This window comes from Seriola dumerili, unplaced genomic scaffold (genome assembly GCF_002260705.1).
Source record: "Seriola dumerili isolate Sdu_G_001 unplaced genomic scaffold, Sdu_1.0 BDQW01000003.1, whole genome shotgun sequence".
Classification (NCBI taxonomy): domain Eukaryota; kingdom Metazoa; phylum Chordata; class Actinopteri; order Carangiformes; family Carangidae; genus Seriola; species Seriola dumerili.
In genome coordinates this window covers 1,823,915-1,836,374 of record NW_019174258.1, presented here as the reverse complement: position 1 = coordinate 1,836,374, position 12,460 = coordinate 1,823,915, and the positions used below count along the sequence as shown (strand labels likewise).

General features: G+C 37.8%; 1 protein-coding gene across 2 annotated transcripts; it reads right to left on the bottom strand.

Moving 5' to 3' along the window:
• Positions 1–3,311: 3,311 nt before the first annotated feature.
• On the bottom strand, positions 3,312–9,516 carry mthfsd (methenyltetrahydrofolate synthetase domain containing). 2 transcript variants are annotated; one of them, XM_022743936.1, is made up of 8 exons: positions 9,379–9,516; positions 9,156–9,259; positions 8,692–8,805; positions 8,083–8,196; positions 7,873–7,963; positions 6,823–6,935; positions 6,388–6,513; positions 3,312–4,417 (listed from the first exon to the last, which is right to left on the bottom strand). In XM_022743936.1, exons 1-8 carry the CDS (start codon positions 9,404–9,406, stop codon positions 3,656–3,658), a joined length of 1,452 nt encoding a protein of 483 aa, XP_022599657.1. In that variant the 5' UTR covers positions 9,407–9,516; the 3' UTR covers positions 3,312–3,655. The 2 variants fall into 2 exon arrangements, with proteins under 2 accessions (XP_022599657.1, XP_022599665.1); XM_022743944.1 differs by lacking the exon at positions 8,692–8,805 and adding an exon at positions 8,522–8,635.
• Between the last annotated feature and the right edge of the window lie 2,944 nt (positions 9,517–12,460).

The following is a 12,460-nucleotide window of genomic DNA, read 5'->3' as shown; positions in this document are numbered from 1 at the left end:
CTGGCATTTTTTTTTTTTTTGGGGGGGGGGGGGGGGGGGGCACTGCAAAAAAATATGCCACCACAACTGAAAATTTTAGCGACCATTATTACACAATCAACCCAAAGGTAACAGTATTTAAAGACAGTGAGGCATTTTCCTGAAAAGAAAAAAAAAACACAATATTTATAATAATTCAGCAGGATTTTTCATAAATGTATAAGCTTGTAATTAATAAATCTAAAAGGTGGGTAAACTGAGTTCATGTGGGTCTCATCTACATCTTTGGCGACACTGAAGGCAAAAAATTTAAAGAACATTGCGCACAGGTCCACAGTATCATTACAGAAGTTCTACAGAAAAATGTAACATGAATATCACAGTGGTGTCTGTATAATGCATTTCAGACCATGGCTGCAGCCACAGTCTGGCAGTTTAACCAATCAGCGCAGCAGGAGCAGGTCGTGCCTGTTGTTGTAAACTGATGTTATATGAACAAATCTGATTTTCCACAAAAAACTGATTAATTGATGTAGATTTAAAATAAATGGTTTGAAAAGTTAATTGTAACACGCATTCTATTTGAGAGTCCACGCGGCAGTTACAAAGATTTCACTCGCGTTTGGTTACAGGTTGTGCAGTTGTTTTCCTCTAAAGCATTTGGTCCAAAGAATATTTCCGCATAATACCCTGGTGAAAATATAATAAACGGTGCTGATATAAATGAATCCTTTACCTCCTGTACTGAATAGTTCAGGTTGTCAAAGACGCATCAACTTCTGTAAATCTGCACGAGGAAAGAGCTGTAAGAAGATACAGATTCCAAAATTACAATTTATGAAGAGGGGGAAAAAAAATTCAATAGGTTTAACATAAAATATGAAGGAAAGCTGTGCAGGCAAAACCTTGTACTTCTTAAATATTAACTTCAAAATCTATAGCAAATGCACAGGTATAAGATGCAATCATACAAATAAGTGAATCCCTGAATGTCTTGGAAATACAACATACTGTTTTTCAAAATATAACAAAAGGCACATGAGCCAATTTTCCTAAATGCTCTTTATCAAATTCCTTGTTGTTTGATTATTATGGCAAAAAAAAACAGTTTTACCAACATGAATAACTTGTTGCTTATAGTTTAAGGCTAATGCAGGTAATATTAATTTGAATTGGCACTAATTAAAAAAATGTATACATATCTTTTAGAATTTGAATTCTTTTAGTTTCAGAGAATTCTGTGGTGTTGAAAACAAAAACAGGTTCTCCTCATGCTGAAAAACATGGCAACATAGTTCACTCAGATTACACTGATGCACACCTCAAGTTAGAGTTAAGTTAGTTAAAGGAACAGCGTAATTGAAGTCGTCGTCTTGTTAACATTATTGTGTAGATCGTGCAGTTGAGGTTTGTGTGCAGACATACAGTACGGTAAATCTATTTTCTTTTGTTACTTGTGTAGCTTTGCACCCTCACAACATTGACCACTGACTGAACCCCAGTAGAATGAGCATGCCATCGAGCACAGGGGCTGCAGGCTCAACAGCAATGGAACAGCACATTAACAAACCGATGACATTTGCCGAGGTTCAGTGCTCTGGCGGGGCTGAGGGAGAGCAATGGGGCTCCACAGCTGTTCCCTGGCCAGGCCTGGATGACAGCTCCATAAAAAGCCTGAGGCCTGCCCTGTGCAGACAGACATGTTGCGTGCTTATGTCTCAATACAATCAAGACTTCAGAGAAAACAGGACACTTCTCTGGCAGTACAGACCGACACGAAGGTGACCATTTATCGGGTAATGCCTGTGCAGGGGAGGGGGTGCAAGTTACAGGTTATTGGGTGCTAAAGTCTTGATAAGTGGTTTGCATATGTGTGATACTCTTGGTATGTCTAAACTAACCTGTTGTTCTGCCTGAAAACCAACAGTTCTAATGCAGATAGATTCACTTTCAAAAACAGGTGTCATTAAGAAAACATCAATCTCTTAAAATTTGCTTAAAATCTTTGCTTTTGCAGTTACGGTAATTCAGAACGTTAAAAGTTGACTTTTAATGATTGGTATCCAATGATCACACCTCCAAGTTTTATCAAAATTCCATCAGTGGATTGATATATCATGTTTAAGTTTAGCATCTGACCATACATCACTGCCTCATTAGTACAAAGTTTCATGTTATTCTTTATGACAGTTTGAGGCGTGTTTTGCATACTGTGTGGTCTCCAAAAAGTGCAATCAGTGACTCAATAACCCCGGGATATTTGTCAAAATCAAAGTGAGATACTGCACAATTGTTTAAAATTAATAAATAAAGACACTAAGACTGAACAGGTACAGTCAAACACTTTAGTAGAAATTGTCTCTATGTAACATCTTACAAACGGATGCATAAAGTCTGTAACAGCTCATTCAGGCATCTCCTATTCACTAAATGTTGATGCTGGCATCATACCCAAACTGATCTAACCAGACATGCCATGTACAAGTCTTGTTTTTTTTAATCAGTAAAGGTACAAATATCACTGCTTGAATGCACAATGTCCAATTCCAAAATATTCAGAAAAATAACTAAGTGAGCAGAAAACACAGAACAGAAGAAATCAAAGAGCTTAGTGCCTCAACAGTTGTTATTTTTAAATCAAAATAGCTTTGGATGTTTATAATCTGCATAACAATAGATATTTTGAGATACTACCTAAATCGTTTAAAAAAATTTTTTTGAACTGCAATTGAACCACAATTAAATTATGGCCATTTAAATTGATTGTATTGCTGTAGTCTGTGATATGCGTGTATGTTCACGTCCTCTAAATTTGGTTGAAACGGCACAATATGTCCAAGATTTATGGTAGTTTATGTGAAATAGACCACATTCAATTAGCAATGAAATGGAATAGAAAAAACAACCAACATGCTTTTAAAGTGATTCAAATGTTACAGATGTGGTGAGGATTGGATGGAATTCATAGTGGTGAAAAGAACAAAAAAAATAAAAAAAAAACCTTTGTGGAAAATCTTTTTGGTCAAACATTGTGGCATATATGGATACATAAATGTTAGACCAATGAATTTTCAATTTTACTATGCCTCATGGGCCAGGGACGATCGGGATCATATAAATCGCCACATGTTGGCGCTACCGCAAAAAAAACTAACCATTTCTTTCTTTGGCCCAAGGCCTCAGTTCAATGTTTTTTGAGATAACTAACAAGTATTTAACAAACATATTGTATGTTGACTCTGTGGTTTGAAAGAAAAAAAAAAAAAATATATATATAGTATATATAGTACTATATATAATTTTTTTTTTTTTAATATGAATCACCTTCAAAAAAAGCACCTTCAATGACAAAGGCTCTTGGGACACAGACCAGGAGGTCTGTGTGGAGGTGTGAGAATTAAATAAAGGCACATTGGTGTATTGGTTAAATATAATTAAATGGAAAAAACAAAATACTTTTCTAGTGAAATGCTTTATGATGCTGGGATTCAGAGATGATATTTTTAGGTATTGTTGTTGCATATTTTATTCATATATTGTGATGTTCATTAGCAGTCACAGTCTACAGTTTATATAACTGAGGTCCTCTTGTAATAAATCTAGATATTCATAAAAGAAAAAAAAACAAAACACAACTACACTCTTCTTAAGGTGTTTAAGGTTGCTCCACTGTTGCCTATTGCTCATACTGCTCAGTCTTTTCAGTTGTGTCACCCTTGGTATCTGGTGATGCTGTTTCAGATCTTAGAGCTACTGATGTTCTCAGTCTCCTATTGGATTGTCCAGACCTCTTGCCTCCCCGTTGGCTCTTGGCCAGCTCAGCCTGCAGACTGTGACCATTCAGACTGAGACCCTGCAGAGCCTCCAGGGCCTGCTCTGCAGCCTGAGGGTCACTGTAGTCAAGGAAGGCCCTGTGCTGAGCTCCCTGCCAGGTGAGCCTCAGCGGAGCAGCCTCCCTCTCTCTGAGGGCAGTTTTCAGCTCACTAACACGCAGCCCTGCAGGGATTCCTCCCAGGTATACTGTGGTCACACTTGGAGGAAGCCTACGTTGAGACATGACTTCACTTCCCCTTTCATCTGAACCCTTCTCCTTCATGTTGCCTCCACCTTTTCCCTTTCCTTTCTCGTAGATTTCTCCCTGTTCATCCCTCCTGCCATCTCCTCTGCTTTCTTTTCTCACTCTAGCTGGGCGCAGTCTGGCCCTCTGTTCTCCCTCTGCTCTTTTCTCTTGTTTGGAGTCCTGTGTGGATACTCCCTCAGCATCCTGCTGCGTGTTCTGCCTTGGCCTCCGTCTGGTTTGCCTTTTGGGTTGACTGGTCTGCAGACGAGGCTCTGCTTCAGCAGGCACCGCCCCCAGTGTTACATCCTTTCCAACCTGTTCCTCCAGAGCACGCAGCTTCTTCAGGATGGGGATCTTCTCCAGCTTTTCTGTGTCCAGCTAAAGACACAAAACTGGACAGGCTCAGGTAAGGCTGAAAGGGGAGGGGTGTCACACACAGCAAACAAATAGCCCTGCTGAGAGCCAAGGCAGCATACCTATGGATGAGTTAAATCAACACCAAAGCAAAAGCTGACAAATTAATTGCTATTACTCCATCCTGCACAGCCCATGCTATGGTAATAACTTTCTTTAAAGCAGCAGGACATTTCATTTCCCAAGCAGTTAAAAATAAAAACTTGTCTTGATTTGTTGGGTCCTCAAGTGTCTTGGCAGCCTTTGATGCTGACCAGTCCTGTAAAGGATATACGGGGCTATTGTTTTTACAGTGGCCTGTTTGACCTGTCATTCCCCTGCCCCTGCAGAGCCAAGCTGGCTGGGCAGAGGAGCCTTTGATGATCAGACATGGCCTTCCTGCCTGTGAGGTCACTGGGTCCTGTTTACTTACATGCGTGTCTGAAGGAAACCCAGAGGTTACACAGAAACTCTCCACATGATAAGAATAATATCCCCATCATGTCTAATTAAAGACAAATTATCAGGTGGAAAAACACATGACATCTCTGCCACCCTCAGTAAATCAGAAGCGGTTTAAGGCCCAGGATCTCATTTATATATAGACAGATGATGAAGTAGCATTGTAAGAGTATACTCACACAGTTAATTATTTTGTTTTGTTGACCGTTTTTCCTCGAGATCATTTTCACTCTTTTGTGTTTGATAACTGGTTGTTTGGATGTCTTGGTGCACCATAGTACATACAGTATGTACTCTAAATTCTGTATATAGAAACTAAAATGATGACTCATATCATTATTGTTATTGAACAGAAAAGAAAAAGGAGGGAGAAGAAAGGAGTATGTTATTAGCACAAAGAAATGAAATGCACACAGAAACAGGATGAATGAGTCCTCTGATGAGGTGTGGCGTCATTGTATGTCCATTAGAGGGCAGTGTCTCTAAAGAGAGTAGCTAAACATTTTGATAGGACCATCTCTGTACAAGCTTATTTTCCAAGTTTACTAATCCCATTCAAGGGTCATAAAGATGTGTACTCCTCAGTCAGATCAGAAGACACCTGACATGGAGGACTGGTTGAGAAAAACTGGTCTAGACTATAAAACATACACTCAAACAAAACGATCTGCTGTTTGTTAGGTTAGGTTAGATAAGTTTTCCTGTTCAACACAAAGTTAATACATTTTAACATCACAGACATTATCATATTGTGCTAAAAATAACCCAAGTGCACCCAGTCTTTGACCCATAAATGTACATTTCATATACTAACAACACTGGCAAGGCCTTTTTCAGCAGATATTGACTGGTAAAGCACAGGTGTTACTAATAACATTAAGAACAGCTCAGTTCTATTCAATTGTCTCAGCTGCCATGATAGTGTGACAGCAAGCCAGCCTAACACCAGGACCCTGAAACTACAGCAGCTAAATCAAATTCAGTAATACTGCATGTTGTTTCGTTTCATCGAGGTACAGAGGTTGACCCATTGTATTATGTACAATAAATGTTTTGCCAACCGCCTATTTAATGCACTATTTATCCTTATAAAACAGCCCCTGTCACCATACATCAAAGTTATACAATTCGTATGACTGATCCACATTTTAAGAGCACTGAATGACTGAATCAATGATGAACTCAATTATTTTTTTCCTCACCTTTGTACTTTTTTTTTTATAAAATTCAACAGCTTGTTGTCAATCTGTTATGTTTTGGGGGGCAAGAGAGGACAGGAAATAAAGGGAGAGAGATGGAAAAATGACATGCAACAAAGGTCTTTGCTCAGATGCAAACTGGGGATGTTATGGTTTATGTTCGGCATCTTAACTCCTTGGTCACTATGGCGCCCCTTTGAATCAACTTCATAATGAAATAACTGTATTGTGAACTTAGCACTAAAAAGAAAAAAATTAAAAAAAAAAAAAAAAAAAAAAAAAATTTAAATTTACCTTGGTCCAGATGATTCCCTGTGGCTTGGGTAACTGGCAATTTGTTTTAATAACTCTGGTGGGAGTGAGGATGTAGTCTACTGTCAGGTCATGACTTTCTATTAGCTCCTCTGGAATCTCCACCACCTGAAAGCACAAATATCCAAATTAGCCATCAGCCAACGGTTGATGTTTTCCATCAAACTTCATAACAATTTTAAATAATTTTGAGAAAGGGAAAATATTAGTTTAAACCATATTTTGGAGTTTTATGTTAAGCTTTTTCACCATTTTTTTTGCCATAGTATTTGTCAGGTTTTTAATTGATAACATGAGTCAAACTACAGATACTGTAGCTTTAAAAATCAATAATAATAACTTCACAATATAGAAAAACAACAACAAAAAAAACAAAAGAGTTGGTTTGTTTATTTAGTTTGACCTAAACAAACTAACCTGGCAGTCATGGACAACAGTAACCACAACAGTTGACTCGCTCACAGCTCCCATTGCAGCCATCATGCCATACTCCATGTCAGCGAAGCCCTCTCCTTTTCCAATTCGAAAGCCTACAAGAGGACGCAGGAGCAAAGGAATTTTTTTTTTTTTTTTTTTTTTTTTTTAAAAAAGGTACGTTTTGCATTATGTGATAAATACAACAGTAGTCTACACCTAATTGCATTACATTCAATCTTTTAAAAATAGTGCAAAACAGAATCTAAGATCTGCACCAAATTATAACACATTGACTTACATGTTGAAGGCAGCTGTAGTAATGTTTTCAATTCATAAAAAATAAATTTTATGGAGTCTGATGGGAACATGGATGAACCCTGTGCAACAAACCCTTTATGAGAACCATGTGGCATTGTACAGTTAGAGCCATTAGGAAATGTATGCATTATGGTAAACATGTCTGTTTCACTGAAGCACTGCACCAGTTATCTCAGGCATTTTGAAAATGAGGATCAAAACGCATTGTGAGTGATGGCACAATATACATGTAAGGGAGAACACACCATAACCCACAAAGAGCAAAATGGATCTGATTGCTCACATCTGCCCTCATTCTCATTTCTATTCTTCGTCAAATCTCCCTGACAGGATGTCCTGGTACCGAAATGATCACAATATTTTGCCAAACAACTTGTCCTTTTAGTCTCCTGTCATTTTCCACAGTGTAATAAACGACCATATCATATAAAGCATATCATTTCTATTATTCAAAGTATGGGTTTAACAGAGTCAGTATCTAACACACTATGAATCTTGGGTCAGTGTCAGATTTTGCAGCACAATAATATTGGAGGGAACATACTAATGATTATGTCTCTCATGGAGTTTTACCAGTCATTAATACTTAAACTGAAATACATTTTAAGCAAGTTTGTGCAAACTGATCATCTATTAGAATCGCAAATTTGCAATGTTTTAGGCTCTCAGTATTTAACTGAATTGGTATGTTGAGATGGTGAATCATTGGTGGAAATGTCAACTGACAGTCACCTTTCTCTGACACCGCCACTGAGCCAACCACCACCAGATCAACCTTCACCTTCGCATCCAGGCCAACAGGCACACTGAAGTCTTTCACACCCTGAAGGAAGAGGACAGAAGACAGGAAGAAAAATGGAGCAGGTTAAATGTTTGGGGTTTATGAATGACAAGAAAATTCTGGATGAAAATTAAAATATGTACAAATCAGTAACTTCACACCTGAGAGGAAGAGCATATCTGTAGCTGTTCTTTGCTGGCGCCCTGGGGAGGAGTAATCTTATTGAAAAGACCAGTACGGAGACGAGGAGTTGGGACCAATAAAGTTTTCTGTGCCTGCAAAAATAATCCCAAAATTATCCAGAGATTTGCAGTTATTTAACATAATTGCAGATTAGTATTGGATTGGAACAAATTCAGTGAGTGTTGGTGAAAATAACAAATGAGTAGATTCAAATTTAGCAGAGGCAAAGTACAGATGTGCCTGATATGTCACTTTAAGAAGTTTAAAACAGGAATTTCTAACAGTTTCAAATGTTAACCCCTACATGTAGGTAAAACTGACATGGTTACAAAATGGATAAGACAGATTTAAGATACTTCTGTAGTACAGCCTGAGGCAATATGGTTCTTAGTGCTTTTTTCCACAGTGCAGTGCTACCTGTAGCACTGCAAGCCGGGCACCCTCCAAAGGTTTGTCAGGATCCACCTTCACCTCAGGTGTCTGGGTGAACACCTCCAGCTCAGACACCCTGGAACAGGCTGTGAATGCACCCTGTTTGAGAGGAGGGCAGATGATATTTTTTCACTTTTCTCTCAGAGTTAACTTACTTCCAGAGTGACAAAGCGCGCCTGCTGCTGGGGTCTGTCTGGGTTTACTTTGACTGTCTGGCTGGACTTGAACTCCTGCAGGTCTGCAAGCCTGGTGCACGCTTGATTTGCACCCTGGCCATTAAGTACACAGTAAAAGAGATGCATAGATGCACAGACAAGATAGCCATTAATCGTTCACAGTTCAAGAAAATCAGTCAGGAGCTGCTGTCCATACCCTGATGTCATTATTGTAACAGTAGTGTACCTAGTTATTTAACATGTTCATTTACTTTCCCAACACACAGAGCACAACAAAGTGACTTGAACGAGCCTGTATGAAAAAAATGTGAATGAATGACAAATTAGATAACTGATCAGAGCCTTAGTAATAGCCCTCAACAATGCTGACATTGATGTCACTATATAACAGTTTGGTTGCCGGTGTAACTGAACTACTTCACTCCTCCTTCAGTTAAACCTGCCTTGAAATTTGGGATCCTGTTGTGAACAGGCCTTGGGAAGTTGGCCAGATTCTTTTCTTCGATGTAGTCCCAAACTTTCTGACGAATGTCCCATTTGGACGCTCCTGAAGAGAAAACGAAGCAACATTAGCCAAACGTTACCAACAATTACATCTGCTTCACTTTGGCATGCGTCGATATTAATTTTTAACGACAAAACTAACGGCACGAACATTTACCCTACCAGGATGTATTTTTATATCAGGCTCCATTGTGTTATCAGTGAATACAAATTAGTCTCTTCTACAGCACTTCAAGCAGTAAAATGTCACACGTGAGTTCTGTAACATAATACTAGAGGAACAGCTGCTTGTCATGTTTATCATTGCTACGGTGGTTCGGGAAGACCAGTCTTAACAAAACGCGAAAACGACAGCGCCACGAAGTGGCTCGCAAAAGGAACCACACCGGAGTACGTTTAACGAAATACTGGCTCTATTTAGGTGAGTATTTTCTAACTTCACTGTTCTACTCCTTCCTCTCAAACTTCTATGCCTTAACACCATAAAGCGCTCACCTGCACAGACATCGTTCTCTCTCAGCGTCTCTCAGCGTCTCTCAGCTTCTGATGTTGTTTAATGGCGGTTGGCAAAAAATCAAAAAGCCAAAAAACAATTGACTTTATAGTCCCTTCCTTTACTGAACAATTAGCTTGGACGAAACCAAACTTCATTTAGGGGGTCAATGTTTATCTCATTTTTTTTTTAAATCAATCGACTAAAAGTTACTTTTATCAGTAAATATCAACAGTACAAAGAGGCCATGAATCATAACTTATTAACAAACTATTTAATTGCTCTAAATCAGACAAATATTAACTTACACAGTATACTACACTCGAGACCACCCCCACAGTCATGGTATAACCTGTGACATCATTGATGACATCAGCAAGAGCATAAAATAGGGAAATATTTGGCTGCCACACCCTATGGCAACTCAATGGTGAGTATAAAAGATCACAGTGCTCAGATTAAACCAATGAAGTACAGTAGAACTGTATCTATTTAACCAAAAAAAATAGTGCTGGTCACTGTAACACAATGCTAACCAAACAAACTTGTGATAGAAAGGTTTTCCAGTGCTAAAGATTAAGGTAGAAATCTGACTAAACAAAGCATGTATAAAAACGCAGACGCATAAAAAAATTAATGTGGGTGCAAGTGACATTAGCTACTAACTTTTGGACATACATTTACAAAGATTTAACTCTTCCTAGCCTCTGAATATTTAATGGCTAGCATAACTACTAACCATTGGACATTAAGCCTAGCATAAAGCTTTATTGAACATTGTCAGTAACATTAGCTTCTAACTTTTGTATTCAGAAATTTTTATCGTGAAATGATATGCAAACATGTCAATAGCATTAGCTGCTAACATATAGAAAACAAGGCTAGCATTAAGCTAAGCACAGCAGTGTCACTAACATAAATCAGGCATTATACGATTAGCATTAGCTGCTAGAGTTCTAAAGTTTGTGCATTACAAGGATAGCATTAAGTAGCATTAGCCTTAGTTTCTGTCTCTTGGACAAAGCCTAGCATTAAGCTACATTACAAAGTGTCATTAACATTAACTGCTACCTTTGGTCTTCAGAAATATAATGGTAAGATAAAATGAAAACATGTCAGTGATATTAGCTACTAACTTATGAGATACAGAGCCAGCATTAGCTGCTACAGTTTTAAAGTTTGGACATTATAAGGCTAGCACTAGTTACTAAACTTCTAAAATTTTGACATTACATGGCTAGCATAAGGTACTACTTCACTGCTAACTTTTTGACCTTCCAATTGCAAAGATGGCTTTAGCTCCTCCTAACCTCTGAATATTACAAGGCTAGCTTTAACTACTAACTCTTGGACAAAGGCTACACTCCCTTTTTGTCATATGTATAACATATCATATCATATCATAGACAGAAATCTTGATGACTTCTTTTTGATCTTGATTACTTATCAATATTTACACCATGATGTTCATAATCTGGTCTCTGCCCAATAAGCTATGAAATAGCCTTGTATTAGCCTATAGCCTTGAAATTACTGCTTTAAACCTCTGCATATGAATCCTCATGGTGCATGAGTTATGTTTCCCACAACCATCAGAACTTTGTGGTGAGATTCCAGTGGATAGCTGTGTTTGTACTGGTTTTGAAGTATTTGCAGATGGTCTGAAATACCCTTGTTAGGACAGAGGGCTTGAAGAACAAGAATTGTTTAACATTCTTCCTCTTGTGTTGAGAAAATGAGTCCTCCTCAGCTAGTGAACTACATACAAGGAGCCCACAGAGGAAGACATGAGGGGGAAAAAAACTATACTTGTGAACTTAAAAGGGCTTAAAAGGATCTTTGTAACAGTAACATTTTGATATATAACTACCTCATCTCTTTTTAACTGGATAAAGATTAAAGTAAATTGAATTTAACTTATTTCCACTATACAATCAAACACCTTAATAAGCCTATGAATATTATTTTTCATTGGATTAACACTCTGGAAAACAAACTCAAGAAAGAGGTTTTTAGTTTTTTTTAATGAAAAAGTCAAATGTCAACAAGCACAAAAAATCAAGTAACCAATTTACATTACAATTACATCAAATTTTCAAGAGGAAGATAATAAGACTATGATTGTAACATGTCTTGTTTGTAAATATTTTAGAGATAAAGTTAAAGTTAAAACTGATTTTGTTATCTTGTATTTTGTGGAAAGTAAAGAGATGGGGCCTGATCATGCCTTGAATGGCCTTTTTTACAGCAGACAGTCATTTTGAGTTGTTTTAGTAGAAAAAGCGCTAACATTAACAATGGCTCTGTTCTATTCAAGGGTCCCAGTAAATCATGACAGTGTGAACACCAGAACCTGGAAACTGAAGCAACTAAATGGAATTCAGCCATTATTCATTTTATTTATTATTATTTTACATGACATGAACAAAACAAAAATTTTGGTCAGTAGTGCCTTTATTTGCCACGTCTGTGCAAGAGAGCATAAAAAAATTGTAGGCCAAGTCGACTGCAGTACACAGGAGTGAACCGCTTCAGCTGCTTAGTGCCTCTCAAAGTCTCTGACAGTTTAGTTGCTAAGCCACACAATGCACAGTTAAACTGAAAGAGTTTGCTGTGGATTATCTATGACCAATACTTTATGATTCACAAACACAGTTTTGTTCTATCTTGGCAAAAGATAAAAAAAAAAAAAAACACACACACACACACATTTTGTCTCTTGTATGTTTTTCCAGTTAAGCTCACTTCGTG

Coding starts and splice junctions, on each gene's coding strand:
- mthfsd (XM_022743936.1), bottom strand. CDS start 9,406: ATGGAGCCTGATATAAAAATACATCCTG. Junction 9,260..9,378: donor TGATATAAAAATACATCCTG/GTAGGGTAAATG, acceptor TTTTCTCTTCAG/GAGCGTCCAAATGGGACATT. Junction 8,197..8,691: donor CGCGCTTTGTCACTCTGGAA/GTAAGTTAACTC, acceptor TTATTTTTGCAG/GCACAGAAAACTTTATTGGT.